This window comes from Myxine glutinosa, chromosome 1, assembly GCF_964187855.1.
Source record: "Myxine glutinosa chromosome 1, kmMyxGlut1.1, whole genome shotgun sequence".
Lineage (NCBI taxonomy): Eukaryota > Metazoa > Chordata > Myxini > Myxiniformes > Myxinidae > Myxine > Myxine glutinosa.
In genome coordinates, this window is record NC_136261.1 from 34,573,622 (window position 1) to 34,593,102 (window position 19,481).

The window sequence follows — 19,481 nt, forward strand, 5'->3', positions numbered from 1 at the left end:
CGAATAATTTAATGAGTAATTTAATGAGTAATTTAATGAGTAATTTAATAAGTAATTTAATAAGTAATTTAATGAGGAATTAAAAGTGGGAGGGGGCAACACCACGCATACCTCTTTTAAGGTGTGTATAAACCCTGGAATAAACGTGGGAGGGGGCAACACCACGCATACCTCTTTTAAGGTATGTATAAACCCTGGAATATTTCAGCAATCAATACGATGCTGAAATGATGTAATTTACTGTGTAAGAGGGTCGACCTTGGGTTTGTTTGGGTTTGTTGTTTATTTTGTGGATGTGTATTTTTTGTGTATTTTGGATATATTTTCACGACTAATTCCAGTTAACATCCTGCAAAATTTGCTCGTTTTCTGGCTGAGTCGAAATTGCGTTGAGTTTCTATGGCATGCGCCATTAAAAGCGCTGTGTAATGGTTGAGCTCCCTTTATTTCGTTTTGGTCATGCGGATGAGCAAACAAAATGACGAATGCTGCGGCTGGAGCAGTGGAAGCGATTTTTGAATTGTTCAATGATTATTCGATATTGTTATGACTTATTGTCAATAGGTATACTGAGTGGCCATGAGGTAGCCTGTTGCTATGTACAGTTTTATTCTATTGTTGATTATACCACATAATTGTGGTGATAAAGGAAATGTTCGTTTTAAATAGATGATTATGATATGACCATGACTATAAAATCATGATGATTATTATGAATGATATCATAGGGTTCAAATGCAGAATGATTGCATGAACTTGGGAAAGAACTTTCAAGCCCTATGGGATAAATTGGGTGTTACAAGCAATGGAGCTTCAAAATTTAGCATGATTGAAGGAATTTTACAGTCTTATTTCAGTAGTTTTACGAAATTTAAATTGCCAAGAGATTTTGGGTACTATTAAAGAGAAAAAAAAATGATGAGATATTTTTTCCAATGAACTTTAATATCTGCCATCCATTTTGGCTGTCTCACGAATGAAGGATGAGTTGCCTTTAGTGGTTGCAAAGAAAATTTGTGGAGACCAGGCAAAATGGGGAAATATGTCAGATATGACCCTAGGACAGGACGGTGATTCATCAATTGACATGAGGTACGAACCAGAGGTGACGACCGATGAGTCGATCTCAGTCAATGGATGGACCTGTCCTGACATCATTGGGGAAAGGGCTTATGCAAGGAGTCATTCAAAATGATTAATTTGATTTATTGATGAATATTGATGAATTAATTGAAATTGAATAATTGATTGAATTGTTAATTGATTGAATCTAATTGATTGAATTTAATTGCATAAATTGAACTGAATAAATTGAATTGAATATATTGATTGTTTGATTGATGAAAATGCGGTCTCAAGAAAGAAGCTTTGATATATTTGCGAGATATTATCAATGTGGAGACAACCTGGGAAAATTGAGCAAGGTGGTGAGTTTATATACAGATATATATGTGCGGTTACCATTGTGTGATTTCCCCGTCAAACAGAGCGGACACCTGAGGATTCACCCATTTCATACTGACCCTCCGGCTCATCTGCAAATACTGATCTGTGAGATTGGATTGTGCAAAAGCCACAGCTGAGGGAGATTCTCTGGAAATCACCGTGTGAACAGGTGGAGAGATCCTTCCTGGAGGTACGAGTGAAGCTTTAGAGGAACCTGGAACAAGCTACAACACATCCAACGCTACTTTGATAAAAGGCAGAATGGGAAATGGAGCCTGCAAGAATACACAAGGACAACCAGAAATTCCACAAAAAGGTACTTGTACACATCATATGTACGACCGTTATGGTGCCGAAGCTATAAGACAGGTCGAGAATTGGTATTTGTGGACAAAGGGACATGATGAGGAGTTTCCAAGAGATGGTACATTCGAGCGAAGTCGATTGGAAAGATTGGAACAAAGATTGAAAGCCAGGAAGAGACAGAATCTAACGGTAGACTGGCTTGCATTCCATCTTTGGGATGGTGAATCCAGACAACGGGAACAGCAAGAACGGATAACGGATCTAGAACTTAAAATAAAAAGGATACAGGATACAGTGGAGGAGACAAATGCACAACTGCCCTCGAAATTAGGAACGAAAGTGACAGTTGTCCCATCAGATTTCCAGTTGTCTCCCCAAAAAGGACGGTACAGAGAATTTTTTCCTGTTTCAGGAGATAACGAGAGATTGCAGTGGCAACTCAGGGATGTAGAGATGCAGCCCAGCAATACAAGTGCACAGGCGCACAGATCAGACAACGACAGAAACCGGTGTTTCGAGTGTGGAAAGATGGGACATTGGAGAAGAAGATGTCCGTATGTCAACAGGAAGACAAGGTCATGGGGCAAACCAAGATCAAGGGTACCAGTGCTTACCGGTACCTCAGACAATGATTAGGCCTTCATTGCTGCAAATCCCAAATGATGATTGGCCTCAACAGATTCGATTACTGGACAAACATGAACAACTGTCAATGATTCTTGTGTCTGAAAAGTTTTCAGAGCAAGAATGATTCATTTTCTTTTTGCTTGTTAACAAATTAATAATTAATTGATCAAATGCCAAAATTGGATCTTCTATTTTGGGCACAGCAATTTTAAATTTACAAAGTTTGGAACAATTGCGTTGCAATTGTTGGCAAACCAAGTAACAAGAGTCACATGATGATCAGGTGGGAATTTCGGACTATTGTTCCGCACGATTGATAGGTCAATGGTCGACTGACATGCAAATGGGTGTGTAGTCAAAATTTGGATAGATTATTGTGAAGGCAGAAAGGGTAATTTCAATTTGACATCATAAGGGTTTTCTAAGAATGGACTTTTGGTTTATTTGTCTATAAGCATTTTGAATTTGATTGACAAATTTTATGAAATTGAAATAAAATTGACACCCATCTGATCTGTAAATAATGGTTCCAACGCAAACAAATATGCATAATGCATGTGTGTGTGTGTTTTTGTGTATCAATCTTACAAGATTGTTGACACCGACAGTGTGCCTGTCTGGAAATGGATAGTTATATGTGGATGGGATTGGAATATGTGGATGGGATTGAATATCCAGAGAATCCGTAAAATAAAATAGAAATATAATTTGATTATGAACATTATCTCTTTTGTCAAGGGAAATGGAATATAAAAAAATTTTTTTGATGTGCTGGGTTATGAGCAGCCATTAATTAATAGTAAAATTGTGAGTAATTTTGGGATTCCATTTTTGATAGAATGTATATGAGAATAACATCTATTTATGGATATGAGCTTCATAAAAGGAAATGAGGAAGTACAAAATCATCCAAATTTGGGAGAGGTCTTACACTGACTTCCCAGAATACTCTGCTCATGGATTTTATATATATAAACTTGAATTTTATCAGCATATAAATTGTGCTGTATGTATGGATGTGTTTTAGGCATAGATGATATGGGAAAAGAGTAAAGAAAATTTTGCTGGTTTGAACTATTGTGGGTTTTCAGTTCTGGAGTTTAAACAAAGTCACTGGTTAACAGATGAGAAAGGATAGTAAATAAATTATTCCCTGCTGGGCAAATTAAGTACGATATTACTAAGACTTATGAGAGCTATTGTTCCGCCTTACAGCAGTGGAAAATTATTGGAAAAAATTAGATCCAACATAATGAATCTATAAAAGAATGTGATAGGGATAATATCCTCAATTTGTACTAATTATTTGATTGTGGGTAAAGGAATTAAGTCATCATAGTGGATTGTTAACAGCAGCCTGAAAATGTCCTGAGAGTGTGCATCCATGTAATCAGAAATCCCAGATTTGTTTTTGCAAACAACATTTTGGTAGAGGTCTTGTGTGGAACACTTCCTTGGTAGATAAAAACGGTACTGCATGCTGGCAGCCACTTTTGCGGCCAGTTAGGCCAAACAAATTGAGAGGAAATTGTAGTTAAATACGTAAGTTACACATGGCTATTTGTAAAAAAGGAAATTTGTTGAGATGGGAAACATTTTTTCGAAGGTTTATTAAGGTGTTATAATATGACATGTGGCAAGGCAAACTATTGGATAGGAAAATTAGATCTGGCTATAGAATAAATTTATTGACCCCTTGAAGTTAATCCTTCGAATCATTGTTTCACTGGCATTTTGTTCACATTGGAAATAGTTTGGTAGAGCTTTGGTTAAAACCTTTGGTTGCGGTATCTTGGAACGAATTGATAAACCATAGGAGATTGATAAGAATAGAAACAAATATGGACCCAAAATAGAAAGTTGGATTCATGCCTCTCATTGCAAGCAAGCACATGGGGCTAAGGTGGACGATCCCACAGAAAATGAGGCTGCACCTAGCAGCCCAGCAGAACATTCAGTGGTAGAAAAATGATAGTCATGATTTACAGTCATTTGAATTACATTTTAACACCCCTTGCATTGATAAACATTACATTTTCAACATGTGATATTCCTACTTGGAATAGTGACATTTATTTGCCTACATGACATACAATTACCTGCTGATATTAATACAGCATGAGTGAAAAAATGTATCACAACTACACTCATGATCAGGGGATTGAGTTCAACCCCGGGAGATAGGGGGATCAGGGTAAGACAAATAATCTGATTATGTTACATATTAAGGGATTTTCTTTATTTACCTTTTAGGAAGCTTGTTAGTTTGGTATATAATGTTAAATGTCATCGACATATAACTATGTCATAGATATGAATATATACAAGGAGTAGCAGACTTGTTTGTTGGTTTAGTAGTTATATTGGCAATTGTTTTAGTGGTGGCTTGCTTGAAAGCCTTAGTGACGGTGTGTTTGAATAAGGTAACCAACAACACGATGATAACGCATGAAGTGACAAATGAGGAAAGAAATGTGGAACCAGAAAAGGAAGACTTTTATGGCGACATAAATACTGAGATTAAAAGACTAAATCAAGTGATGTTGCAAATGAATACAGTAGAATTAAGATAATGGCATAACGACAATGTTATGAGTTGTGTCAATTACAATATCAATGAACTCATATCACCACGAGTGACACACTGTTAGGAAAAAAAAAAAAAGAGGGAAAAGAAAAAGTGGAGAGGAATTATGGTAATAATACATTATGCTTAATTTGTTGGTTTGGGAAAATTGTTGTTGGGAATTAGGTATTCCCGTGTGTGATTGTAATCATATACAATGCTATTCTTAGTTTAGTAATAAAATACATACCTGATTGAATATTATTTGTGTGACGCATATAAATGAATATAACTTTTTGTGTTAAGGAAAAACAACAAATTGTTGAATGTGAAACTGTCGGAAGATATACATGATTATGCTGATTTCATGGTAAGATGTACCCTATCTGATTCAGTGTGTGCGGAAAGCAGATTCAGATATGACTGAGCATAAGGATAAGACGAGATCACATTTTGGAGGGATTGCTAACGGAATTGGGAAGAAGAAAGAAAGAAAATTTGTGGCTAAAAAATGAAGTTAATCGTGGCATACACCCTCTTTCTCAAAGAATGATGAAGACATTCTCCCGTGTAACTTGGAGATGAATGCTTACCTTCACCAAGGAAATTTATGTGACCATTTGCCTGGATCACACTGCAACATATGAAAGAAAGGCGATCACTTACTCTTGTTCGAAGACTTCGAACATTCACCACATCAGAAGTTGCAGGACAACGACATTTTACCTGCAACCTCTGTGAAATGCGGGGACATATGTTATTACTTCACCAACGTCCGGGGAACCAGCATGGAGCTGCAAAAAACGGCTGTGCCCTTGTCACAACAGCTGTGCACGATTCTGCTGGATTGCTCCTGGTAAGGACCATGAATGACCTGAACACCATGGTCCCAACATCAGTGTGGATGCATCCGGCATCCCTGTTCCACATCTTGCTGGCCAATCATGGTTCACAGCAAAAAGTGGCAAGAATGCTACATGGAGAGAAGGGTCAGTCTATGACTCCGCAGTGTTACCACAACAGCGAAATCCTACACGAAGTAGTGCAGGAGCTATGAAGAGAAAATGCTTCATACCTGGATTCAAACACAAGTGATCAGCCCTTCCTTTCAAACAAAGTCAACATTTGTGTGGAGGCAAACGTTTTTTGCCAGATGGTGCAGATGCTGTACAAAACTTGAAAATGAAGTGAAATTGTTGTATCTTGGTGATGGTGAAGTGTTGTTTTGAAAATATATTTGTGATGCAAATGCAATAGATTGAACGATATGGAAGAAGTCAATGACCAACGAAATGTTTTGTGATTCTTGCAGGATGACGGTGTATGCCTAAGGGAATTTGATTACCAAAGAGATTGATTGTTTACTTATATTGATGTTTAGATTAATGGTTAATATAAACAAAAACAAAAAGATGAGGGAATTGTGGAAGTGTAACTCAGTGTAACATATTGATTGGCCCTGGTAACTTATTAATTAACCTGGTAACAAAGCAGATACATTTTATGTGTATGAACAATGTAATCTCTTGAAACACCTGGTCAAGGCCCCAGGCTAGAGCACCCCCCCCTGCTGTGATTTCCATTTACACAGCAGGAGGGGAGCGAGCTGATGCCAGGACTCGGTGCGATGCATGACCTCGGGACATTAGCGGAGAGGAGATTAAGTCCAGTTTGGCGATATAACGAGAGCAAACGTTGAGTAAAGTACACTTGTCCTCAGAAGCCCTGCCCGACGGAACGATGGAATGAACGAGAACTTGCTACGTGAAGCGCTGACCGAACGGGAGTGTCGGATGGAGAGAAGGACCAGCGAAAAGAGTTAACCTGATCCATTATATTATGCGGTATCATTTTGGTAATTGGATGAAGTGAATACAGTTTAATAAACTAGACCTTTGTAACCTGTGTCCGGTCTTTGGAGTCCTGTGAGTCCCCCAGTACAAATTCCCTGACATCAGCAATGAAGACGAGAGTCTGAATTACATGTATGCAAAAGACCTTGTGAACCAGTGAAGCAAATACACGGGTAAGCATGAATTAAATCTAGGGCATGATATAATTTCCATGATGTTTACCTCTACACTCAATGGTGGAAGGAGGTAATGTTTTGATCCCAGCTTGTCTGTATGTCTGTTTGTCTGTTAGTCCACAAAATTCCAGACAAAGCTTGTAGTAGTGGTAGTTGTAGTGGTAGTGGTGATAACAGAAATTGTTATATAGAACTGAACTTATATTATTATTATATGCAGAAAATAACTTCATTTCTATATGCCCTGCAGTGGACAGGTTAATTGGTTTATGCACTGAAGGGGTCACCCTGGTGTGCACTGCTGTGTTCTGCCTCACTGAGTTGTTCAGGTATGATGTACTCAGCACAAGCTTCCGGTCGGCCCGGAGGTGGGGGTGCGGGGCCTGTCACGGAACGTCAAAACAAACGGCCTGCCGGGGCCGCCCAAAAGTCGGGCGTGAGGGGCGCGTCCACTAATGGAACGCCTCTCGCTTCCCAGATCGAGGGCCACGTGGTCAGGAGAACCTCGTCCCTTCCGGTCACACTTTGCCTATCGGCCGGCCTCGAAGACCGAAATTGTGACGGTGTCACCCGAAAAATTTGAAATTACGAAATTTGAAAAAATTTGAAAAATAAAATTACGGAATTTCAAGTGGCCCAATATCTGAAAATGTTCGCAACATATTAATGTACATTTGTGCCAAATTTGGTGCTTGTTTCACAAAATGCACAATTCTTTTGAATATTTGGGCTAAGCCACCCCACTATAACCAAAAAATGACGTGTCATGGACCCAAAATGCAATGTTGTCAAATATGCCATGTTTAAATTGCGCTATCATAACTACGATTACTTGGCAATCAACAGAGTGTGAATTACTAAAATTAATTTGAAATTGGCAATATTTAAAATATTTTAACACTTTAGCACATCATAGATCAGAGACATAGACATCAGAATCACTTATAATTGCTTTCGAACGTATAAAGTCCGGTCTCCTTTGACTGTTTAACACCCCATCGTGGTTGCATTCTGCAAACAGCTAAATAACTCGAGTAAATCAAGAATTAGTGATTAGAGCAGGCTCTTTATTGGAAAGTTTACAGCTATAGTAATTATTTTAAATGTAAATACGGCAAAGGTTATAAAATATATATGTGGAAGAGGCTTTTGTTAGCGTTGCCGAGCAACCAGTTCAAGTGTAAGTAAGAGTTAGGGCTAGGAGTTAGGGCGAGGAGTTAGGGCTATGAGTTAGGGCTCGGAGCTAAGGCTAAGAGCTAGGGCTAGGATCTTGGGCTAGGAGTTAGGGCTAGGATCTTGGGCTAGGAGATAGGGCTAGGAGTTAGGTCTAGGAGATAGGGCTAGGAGTTAGGGCTAGGAGTTAGGGCTAGGAATTAGGGCTAGGAGTTAGGGCTAGGAGTTAGGGCCAGGAGATAGGGCTAGGAATTAGGGCTCGGAGTTAGGGCTAGGCATTATGGATCTTTGTTTTTCACATTTCTTTCTACTTTTTCACATTGCTCCTTAATCATTCTAATTCTTGCTTCCTCTTTATTTCTCTCTTTCTTCATCTATCTGTCCAAGCAGAAGTGAATTCTTTGCAGAGATTTTTCTGGAAGGTTCACTTGGCTGTGGCTGGATGGGTTTGAGGATTGAGGACTAGCGGCTGAAACCTGAATCCTTACCAGGTTCCTGCTGATGACTCCATCTTTGTCATTTGCTTATTTGGGTTCCTTCTGAGGACTCCAATGTATTATTTGGTTTTCCATTTCATCCCATTGTCTTGGGTCACATGACCTATAGTGAGCAGGCCAAGTCTGAAGCAGCCTATTATTTAAGGATATTTTCGTTTATGGAAATTTTCCAATGTTTTTGTGATTTTTCCAGGGATATTGGCTTCAATTTGAATCAGTATTCAAATTTTCAGCTCTCACCCACCCAGAAGGTAATAAACATATATATCAGTGAGTGAGTGAACCAGTACTTAGAATGACTTTTATATTGTTGCGGTTTTGAGTTTTGTACAATAAAGGTTAAATTTCCCCCTCATAGTTTCCACACAACAACACGTAGCCTCGCGATCGTTCAGTTATTTCATAGTATGTGTGAGAATAGTCCTTTTCCTGTGTTAGTCTTGCGTTGCATAGAATAATGAGAGTAGGTCCTTTCCATTCTTCCATTGCCTTATGCCGCTTCCAATGCCTTATGCCTCTTCCGCCTCTTTGTGCTGCCTTTGGCTTTTTGGCGCGAATTAGCACGAGGCGGGCCTGGTGGGTCGAGTCGGGACCGAAAGAGGGCGGCGAAGAGGCTGACGGTAAGCGCGAGCCGCCAATCAGGGCTCAGAGGGTGTGGCTGCAGCAGTGCGTGACAGGGCGTGGTTGGAACGTTCGAGAAGGTTAAGGGCGTGGCAATAAAACCCGTCGCGCAAGGCCCCCACCGCTAGTGAAGTTCGGGGAGCGCAGTTGAAGCAGAAGTTCGGGGTGAGCAGGAGTTGAGTGCGGAGAGGTTCGAGTATTGATGAGAGTTATGAGATCGGAGAAAGACGCGCATGAACCGGGTATAAGCGCTCGTATTGAAGTGACGCTCGGTTGAGCTTGAGCCTCTGAGCTGAGCCTCTATTGCATTGGGTTACGCGAGTGATAGCACGCTGGTTACTAAAGGCGCTGTGGAACCACCCAGCCGCGCCGAGAGACGCGTACATTCCTTCCTGCCTTCCTCCCTCATCATCTGCCTTTTGTTCGAGAGACGCGCTGCGAGGATCCTTTCCACCACCTGCTTGCCATCTTCGCGGGACGTGCTGGGACCGTGGAGAGCACGCCGGGCCGCCGTTCCTGGATGACCAAGGCAGCGCGTGAACAGCATCCTGTCTGCAATTCCCCTTAGTGAGTGTGATCGGGCCTGTGTCTGGGCTTTAGTGTAAGACTGCTTAAGTTCTGCTCTGTGTCTGCTTTCTACCAAATTGTACATACTTGTGTAAATAATAATTAAATCTGTTATTCCTTTATTCGACCATCTCGTGTTTTCCATCATTGACTGAGCATGGTACGAATAGAACCGCTCTAATCGGGGTCCAATATTAACGGTGACTGCACGGACCATGTAGTACGCAATCCACTCGGTGTACTCAAATTACACGTGGCTCGTGTGAGGCTTGGTTCCCCGCTTCCGTGGCGGCGCAGGTATTTAGGTACGTGCGAGACTTGGACCCGAAACCCTACCTTGCATTTGCCCGGAAGAGGCGTTTCAAGTCTCGGTTACGCCGGCCCAGAAAGAACAAGGGGCTTAATCCCCCCTTGGTAAGGGTAGGAAGGGCGGCGGAAAACCATAACAATTGGTAGTCAGGAGTGGGGATTTGGAACCATGGACAAAATTTTTGGACACCAAAATTCTCGAAATTACGAGCGACCGAAATTTAATTTAAGATCCAAATTTATATTCGTACCATGGCTAGCCAAGGCGGTCGAATGCCGGTGGGGTTATTAGATGAGGTAGATGAAGAGGTAGAATTGATAACCCAGGACCCACAGGAAGAGCTGGTAGAAGAGGAGGAAGCCGAAGAGGGGCGGCAGCAGGGGTAGAAAATGGCGGCGCCTCGCACGTGGCGGTGGCAGCCGGGCCCGCTGTGCGACCCGAGTTCGACATCGAATAATACCTAATCCAAATGTCTGCAAAGCTAAGTGGGAAAATGGACACCCAGAGAGATGAGGCCAGGTGTAACATGGAAAAATTGGAAGACAAAATGGGTGGTCAATTGGAAAAATTTAGGGTGGTGTCGAAGAAGGACACGAAAAAAGCGGGCAAGGACATAAGGCGCAGGTTGAGCGAGGAGGTCGCAATGGGACGCAACGGGGTGAAGCGATGTGAGGAGCACGTGGAGAGTGAGCTTGGGCGGAGTGCAGCTAAGTTGACGGGGGCTATAGAAATCGCGACGCTGGGTGTAGAAAACCCGGCGATCGTCAAATTGGATAAAGAAATGTTGGGAGCGCCGGGGAAGGTCGAATTGGAAGATGAAATTTCATGCAAGCCGGCGGTCATCGAAGAAATAATAGAAATTAAAGAAACAATTGGGGCCGAAGAGACGGGGGAGATAGGAAATGAATCGCGGGAGAAAGAGATTTTTATTTTTATATTTTTTATTTTTTTTGTATACTGAATCGAGGCTCGTGAAAGAGCTAACATTTACTTCACAAACAAATCAACCAGACAAACAAAATATACAAAAAGAGGGAGCGGAAGACAAGATGGGGAGAGAAGGGGAAGCACACAACCACAACATTTGAGAGCAGGGAGAAGTGTGGGAGGGAGAGGGCTTGGGGGGAGGAGGCATGGGAAGGGGGGTGGGGGGGGGAGAGGTATAAAACACAAGGGGACCGAAATTAGAGGAGGGGAGAAAAGATCAAGGTTTTGGATGGGGGAGGATAAGAGATGGTGGTGAACAGCTGTTTTAAAGACCTGGAGGGTGGAGTGGGATTGAAGAGAGTGAGGGAGTTTGTTCCAGAGGCGGGAGAAAAGAGGAATGAAGGAGTGAAGGTGAGCAGAAAGTCTTGATTTTGGCAGTTTAACCATAAGAGGGTTGCAGGCAGATCTTGTGTGACCTGTCGGAATATTTGTGGGACAGAGCCCAGAGAGAGCTGGGGGGGCAAGGCCAGAGAGGAGTCGGTAGAAGACGGAAAGACGACCAACCTGCCTGCGGTCAGTGAGTGAAAGGCCCTTGGAGTTAGCTTCATCACGGGAGATTCCAATGATTCTGAACGCTTTGGTTTCAACAGCGTGAAGACGAGCTAGGTGTGAGGCAGGAGCACCAGACCAAAGGGGAGAGCAGTATTCCATTGAGCTGCGGATGAAAGCCTTGTATGTGGTGAGGAGCTCAGGTGTGCCGAGGAAGGACTTCGCACGACGGAGGATGCCCAGTCGGCGACTGGCTTTGGAGGCCAGCTTGGAAATGTGGTTTTCCCAGGAAAGATCATGGCAAATAGTGAGACCCAAAAGTTTGAGTGACAGAACTTCTTGGAGAGGATTATGCAGAAAGTGGATGGGAGGGTTGTCCAGTCGGTCTTTTCGGAGAGACATCGTAAGAGTGTGAGATTTAGCAGGATTGAAAGACATGTTCCATTTGTTTGCCCAGTCTGTGATTTTGTCTAGGTCTGCAGAGAGTGAGGAGGCTGCAGACTGCCGATCTGAGAGATGAGGAATGGAGCGACAGAGAGTAGAGTCGTCAGCAAAGAGATAGAGAGGATTTTCAAGAGAGTCAGAGAGATCATTGATGAAGACCAGAAAAAGCACAGAGCCCAGAACACTACCTTGGGGAACTCCAGCCTGAACAGGAAGAGGAGATGAGAGAAACCCATTCAGGGCCACATGTTGACTACGACCAGAGAGGAAGTCCGCCAGCCATGCATGGAGATTTCCATGGATACCAAAGGAGGAGAGTTTGGTGAGCAGAGCAGACCAGACCGTATCGAAGGCACGTGAAATGTCAAGGGAGACAGCTCTAATTTCCTGTTTGGCATTGAGGACCTCCATCCATTGTTGAGAAAGCAGAAGCAGCATGTCCAGAGTAGAGTGACCAGGTCTGAAACCAAATTGATGATCAGAGATCAAGCCATTGGAGAAGAGGAAAGATTTCATATCTGAAGCAATGATGGATTCCATGACTTTGCTGATAATTGGGAGAAGGCTGATTGGTCTGTAGTTGCTAGGATCTGTTTTTGCACCTTTTTTGTGCAAAGCGGTGATGTTGGCTGATTTCCAAGCAGATGGCAGATGACCTTGAGCAAAAGAGAGGGTGAAGAGAAGAGAGGGTGAAGAGAAGAGAAAGAGGGAGTGAAAGAGCGGAAGAACATGATTTTAGGACCCGTGGGCTGATGCCGTCAGGACCAGTTGCAGAATCAGAGTCGAGGGTTGACAGAAACTTTTCCACCTTGTCAGGAGAAAAGGACACAGAGTCCAGGAGCAGCTGGGTACGACTGGGTATGGTGGGTACATAGAGGGATGGGTTTGGGACACAAGATTTAGAGGCAAACACAAAGTTGAGGCTTTCAGCTTTTAACAGCGTGAAGACGCTGTGAGAGACTTTGGGAATGCACCCAAAGTTTGTATTTGCATCGTGATGTCGGGCCTGCTAACTCAATGGAAAGTTTACAGGTGCTGGCGGAGAAGGAGGTCCCCAGGGTGAGTAGAATTAATGGCGCGAATGTGTTTGGCACGAATGGGTTTTTGGTGCGCTTGGGAGAGAAAAGAAACCCGGGCGGTCGTGGAAGGTCCATTGTGCGGTGTACGAGGGCGATTGGCGCATGTGTGAGAGAAAAGTGTGCACCGGAGCATGAGTGTGAGCGAGAAAAGTGTATGACGGAATGTGTGCGGGAAGAGTGTGTAACAGGAGAGTGTGTTACAGAGCGTGTGCAGGAGTGCACACCAGAGTGTGTTGCAGGGTGTGTAACAAGAGAGTGCACACCCGGGGGTGTTACTGAGTGTGTAACAGAAGAGTGTGTGCCAGGGTGTGCGCGAGGGTGTGCGATGATTGGGTGTGCAACATGAGAGTGCACACCCATGGGTGTTACAGACTGTGTGCGGGAAGAGTGTGTAACGGATTGTGTGGAAGGTATGAGTGCACCTAGGTGTGCAGGTGCGAGTACGGTGTGCGAGGGAGAATGCACACCAGCAGACGTGAAAGGAGAGTGTGCAGTAACAGAATGTATGGGAGGTGCAGGGACGCCTCGGTGTGCGAGTGCGGAGTGGGTCGCGAGTGGTGAGAACGTGGCTCAAGCATCGACACCGACCGGGGTAGCGTTTAGTGCGATGTAGCCGATGTGAGCCCTAGGCGGCAGGGACCGGCCGGGATCAGTGGTGCGGCAGTTTCACAAGGACCGCCATGCACGACCCGTGCCGGACCCCACCCTGTATGGTTGGTGCCGCGCCGTGGCAGTAAAGGCAATCGGCGAGGTTCAAGGGGAGGTAGGAGATTTCGGAGCCGCGCACCTTTGCGGCTGCGGTGCTCCGACCGTGGGCGGTTGGGCCATCGTGCGTGGGACCACGAGGCCCCGTGCTGAGATGGGCCCCTGAACCTCAGCCCATCCATGCCTCCTCCCCATGGATCGAAAATGCCGGACGGACCCAACCTACAGGAGACAAACCAACCGCATGGATCGCTCGGCCTTTCGAGGTCGAGCCATGACAATGTATACCCAAATAAAGAGGCTCAAGTGTAGTGGATGGATGAGGATAGTGTACCCTATGTGGGGGAATGGTATTTTGACCATTCCTCACATGGTCAGGGCCCATGAGCATTAGATTAGGGGGGTGGCAGTTACAGGCACATGGGGGTGCCGGCCATGGTTGCCTCCATGGGGCACCAAAGCTAGCCGAGGGAGGGCTAGGATAATTGGTAGGGAATTAGAAGACTGTAGAAGACATGAGAATTAAGTAGTGACATCTGAACTATAGTGGGGACGTAGGTAGCTTAGATGGTTGATAATGACGAAGGGAGTGCATAGTTTAATGGGATGACGGGGAAGCACGAGTTTTAGGGGAAAAGCAGTTAGATAGATGATGCTGTATGTGTGAGGAATTGCGTATTGAGAAAAAGTGGAATTGTGTTGAAGTGTATGGAAAAAGGTGTGTAAGCACAAAGGTGTGCAAGATATTTGGTGTGTGACATAAATGGTTTGGAATTAGTGTGGAATGCTTGGTGATTTTTGGTGAACATTTTATGCAACTTTGACCTTTGACCTTTTGATTTTAAAAAAAACCCATTGTTTCCTATGCTAGCTTTTGATTGTTGAACCAATTCAGTGACCCATTATGCAAAGTCTTAAATTTTCAGGTCAATTTGATGAAAATTGACGATTTTATGTGATGCTGACCTTTGACCTTTTAACCAAATTATTAATTTGACTTCTCCATATTCAAATAATAAAGCCTTGGTGAAAATTTAATGGCAATTGCTCAAATGGTAAAAAAGTTATGGCCCGGACGGATGGATGGACGGATGCACGCACGCGGAGGCGCACACACACACACACAGGCGCACACACACACACACACACATACACACACACACACACACACATACACACACACACACACACACAAACACGGAGGCGCGCGCGCGCGCGCACACACACACACACACACACACACACACACACACACACACACACACACAAGTCATTGCAAATCCCCATCTCTGCGCTACTGAAATTTGATATTGTCATTATTGGTAAATTGTTTCAGAAAATTGTGCATGCATTCTGAAGCATTTTGAGCACCGAACACATCCCTATGATGATATATTTTTTGAAATGCTGAACTGGAACTTTGAGGAAGGATAATATAATTGATTAACAGAAAATAAATAGAGACACTCAGATTACTCAATCCACCAATTAAATATTCATTCAGAAACAACCTGAATAATGCCACGTGATAAATGGAAGAAAACATGGAGCCTCATGATTTAGTCACATCCCATTTCGAATATGAGGATCAAATTGCACACAACAATGCATAGGATGAGGAATGTTGCTAAACACAATCCCTCCTGAAAAAAAAGGACACGGCAGGGATCACACGCACCTGAGGTTCTCACGTGGTGTGGTGTCAGGTCTCTTCAAACCAAAATTATTACACATTTTTCCCATGGTGATAAAAAGCATGATGGTATTCATCTGGATAAGAAAAAGGTAAACGTACTCAAAAACAAACAACTTTAGTGCACTGACTGAATATACTTTCAACCATTTTTATGGCTTGATTAAGATAATGGATGCACTGGTGGATTGTAAGGTACAAATGCAGCAGCAATGTTGAAGAAAGGACCAAGGTGATTCGCAGTAAGCTGATGATCGGGCAGTAAATCTTGGGGAAGAGGGGTGGGGAGGGGGTTGAGGAATATGTGATACTATAATTAGCAATCCTCTTTCAAATTTATTATGTCACAATCATAATATGTTCAAACTTGTAAATCATAAACTTGTAAACAATTAAATTGTAAATTAAATTAAAACTGTAACTTTTAATTAAATGTAATGATTGTTCCTGATTTTCTAAACACTTGAGTTATAATCCAGCATTGCTTACAGGATTGTTTTGAGCCGTTAATATGCGGTTGATTTTTGAATTTGGTCAGTAACGTCTCCGTTCACGAGAGCGGTGTGATACGGTTTCATTGGCTGTCCAGCTTTGCCCACACCGCTTTGCATATACCCCGCCCACTTTGCATATAAGGGGATATTGAGATGATTTTATCACTCTTGAGGAAGATTAACGGAGGCGTGTGGCTTTGTCACATGTTGTTAATCGAAACGTTGAGTCATTGTTTGTTCAATTAAAGGTTGGAGATCTTACCATGGAGTCATTTGGATTTACTCCCAACCGCAAATCTTTGCTTATATATATATATATATATATATATATATATATATATATATATATATATTGTTATGTCTGGCGGGGTAGAGCAATATGTATAGCAGCTAGATCTGAATAGGTAACATGCTTCGAGATGTCGCGATAGCTAGAACCCACTATGTACCTTTAAGTTAGTATGTGTAGGCGTTTGTCGGGTTGAGATGTATACTTGTGAACCTACCAGGAGGTTCGTGTGTTAAGTAGAGTTAGGGATTAAAGAGTAGCGCCCCTGTGTGTCCTCACCTGGTTAGCCAAACCTTTGTCCCTTTTGGCACGCATACCCTGTAGACACCATAGATAGGTCCCTATTGCAACACTAAATAACGCCCTTCCCTGACATGACTGTGACAGAGAACCGGAAAAAGGAAACCAGGCCGGGACACCGCCACATGGCCGCCGCCATTTACACCTCCGACAGGCCTATCCACCTCGAGTGCCACGTGCTATGACGACACCACAGGCCTGTGATTCGGTGGAGGCCACTGATTGGGAGGTGCGCCAAGGCTGACGTCACTGCCGCGGAGTGATACGAGGGGCGGCAGGACTTTGGAGAGGAGAGTGAGTTGCTTTTGGAGAGAAGCAGTTGAGTCTGGCAGTGGGAGTTGCGCCGAGTGAGTGAGTTGCGCGGCAGTTGGTCGAGTTGGGAAAAGAGATCAGCGAGCGCCGAACGCGAGTCTGAGTTGGTTCAAAGCAGTTGCGTGGCAGTTGGTTCAGAGCAGTTGCTTCTGGCAGTGGACTTGCGCTCTCGTCCCCCCTTTGCCGTTCTTCGTCGTTCTGCATTCGCGCTCGAGTTGAGGGTCGACCTTGTGTGGAGCTCGCTGGCCTGCGTTGGATGCGTGGTGCCGGGTGCACTGACCTCGTGGGCGGCGAGAGGATCGGAGCTTGGAACGGGGCCTACCACGTGTGTGGGCGATCGGCGCTTGTGGAGCTTGGAGCGAGGCCTCGTGGGTGCATCGGGGCCGAACGGAGCCGTGTTGGACGGCAGCCAAAGACAAGACGACAAGAGACAGATGAGCTCGCACACCACAAACCCACATAACGAACGTGTTTCTTTTGTTAATCCATTCCTTTGTTCTTGTTTCTGAAGTCAGTGTGTGGGATCAAATTTAGTTACCTTATTTTATTATCGGCGCGTATTTTCCTGTCCTTGCTTTTTCCTTTAATAAACCCTTGTATTATTTTCTATTCCCCGTTAAACCTGTGCCCGCTGGAGTTAATCCCCTTACAGGACCGGAGCTACGTCAGTGCGCTGAACGTAAGCTTTTGCCGCAGCCTCCATTTTCCTTCTTCCTCCTGCGCGGTCATAGTACAGTCCGTGTTTGGTAGTTGCCTTCGAATAAGACCGTTTAGGCCATCCGCAACTCTGGTGTTAACTGGAGTTGCGCAACAATATATAGGTAAAGGAACAATGGAATAATGGTTCCATATATATATATATATATAGAGAGAGAGAGAGAGAGAGACGAGACGAGACGAGACGAGACGAGACGAGACGAGACATTTTACACGAGACACGAGACCCGAGACATGAGACCCGAGACATGAGACCCGAGACCCGAGACCCGAGACCCGAGACCCGAGACCCGTGAGAGACTCAGAATTACTAATATGCAACATGGCAGGGACATATATACATAGTCGTGGCCAAAAATATTGGCACCCTTGCAGTTTTTTCAAATAATGCACCATTTCTTCCAGGAAATTGTCGAAATAAAAAAATCTTTTGATATCCACATATGTATTTCGTTGGTTTGCTGTATTAAAAAAAAAAAAAAAAACGCTGAAAAGATTACTAAATCTTAGCTTATTGGATGGATAAGAATTGAACTCACCTATGGTGAGTTGCATGTGCCTGCAATATAAAAATCACTCATTCAACCAGTTTGAATAGAGAAAATGAGTCATTCTGCTGTTTTGTGTCACTGTGTGTACCGCAATGAGCATGGAGAAAAGAAAGAAAAACAGAGAAATGTCTGAGGAGGTCAGACACAAGATTGAAGCCAAGCAAGGACAATCTCAAGGTTACAAGTCCATCTCCAGAGACATTTATGTTCCTGTGTCCACCGTACGCAATGTTATCAGGAAGTTTAAGGCCCATGGCACTGCAGCCAACCTCGCTGGACATGGCCGCAAGAGAAAACTTTATTCAATATTGCAGCGAAGGATTGTTCGAATGGTGGAAAAAGCACCTTGATCAACTGCCAAACAGATTCAAGCTGACCTTCAGACACAAGGTAGCACAGTTTCAACTCGCACCATCCGTCGCCAACTCAATGAAAGGGGGTTCTATGGCAGACGCAGGAGGACCCCTCTGCTGAAAAAGCCTGACTGGAGTTTTCCAAACACACCTGAACAAGCGAAAATCCTCCTGGGAGAATGTCCTGTGGACAGGTGAGACCAAATTAGAGCTTTTTCGTGAAGCATTTCATCTCTATGTTTACAGAAAACAAAATGAAGCCTTCACAGAAAAGAACACCTTCCCTACAGTCAAACATGGAGGAGGTTAAGTGATATTTTGGAGTTGCTGTGCTGCCTCTGGCACTGGGTGCCTTGAATGTGTGCATGGCATCATGAAATCAGGAGATTACCAAGGCATTTTGGAGTGCAATGCTCAACCCGGTGTCAGAAAGCTGTGTCTCCGTCGAAGGTCATGGGTCTTGCAGTAGGACTATGACCCCAAACACACTTCAAAAAGCACCAAGGAATGGTTCAAGACAAAACACTGGACTGTTCTGAAGTGGCCAGCAATGAGTCCAGATCTAAATCCCATTGAGCACCTGTGGGAGAGATCTGAAAACAGCAGTTGGGAGAAGCCACCCTTCAAATCTGGGAGAACTGGAGCAGTTTGCATGAGAAGAGTGGACCAAACTGCCAGTAGAGAGGTGTAGGAAGCTCGTTCATGGCTATAGGAAGCGCTTGACTGCAGTTATTTTGTCCAAAGGCTGTGATACCAAATATTAAGTCTTTATTAGAGTCTTTATTAGAGATTATTTCAATATAATCCTTTGACAATAATTGACAAAATTATTGTCAATTTGTCAATAATTTTGCCATTTCTTTTTATTTCCTGATTTAAAAGGATATATTAGGTTCTGAATCAAAAACAAAGGTTCTGTCATATTA

At 43.6% G+C, this 19,481-nt stretch overlaps 1 protein-coding gene across 5 annotated transcripts in view; it reads right to left on the reverse strand.

Annotated features, from left to right (window-relative positions):
* LOC137422676 (adhesion G protein-coupled receptor L4) overlaps positions 1–19,481 on the reverse strand; it is a 258,586-nt gene that overhangs the window by 33,509 nt on the left and 205,596 nt on the right. For 3 of the 5 annotated variants that reach the window (XM_068109372.2, XM_078770677.1, XM_068109386.2), the window contains one exon: positions 15,525–15,616. The exons of 1 other annotated variant lie outside the window; for it this stretch is intronic. In XM_068109372.2, coding sequence (XP_067965473.2) covers positions 15,525–15,616 — 92 coding nt within the window. Of the gene's footprint in view, positions 1–15,524; positions 15,807–19,481 lie in introns of those variants that run through there. One more of the 5 variants, XM_068109382.2, reaches the window with a different exon arrangement.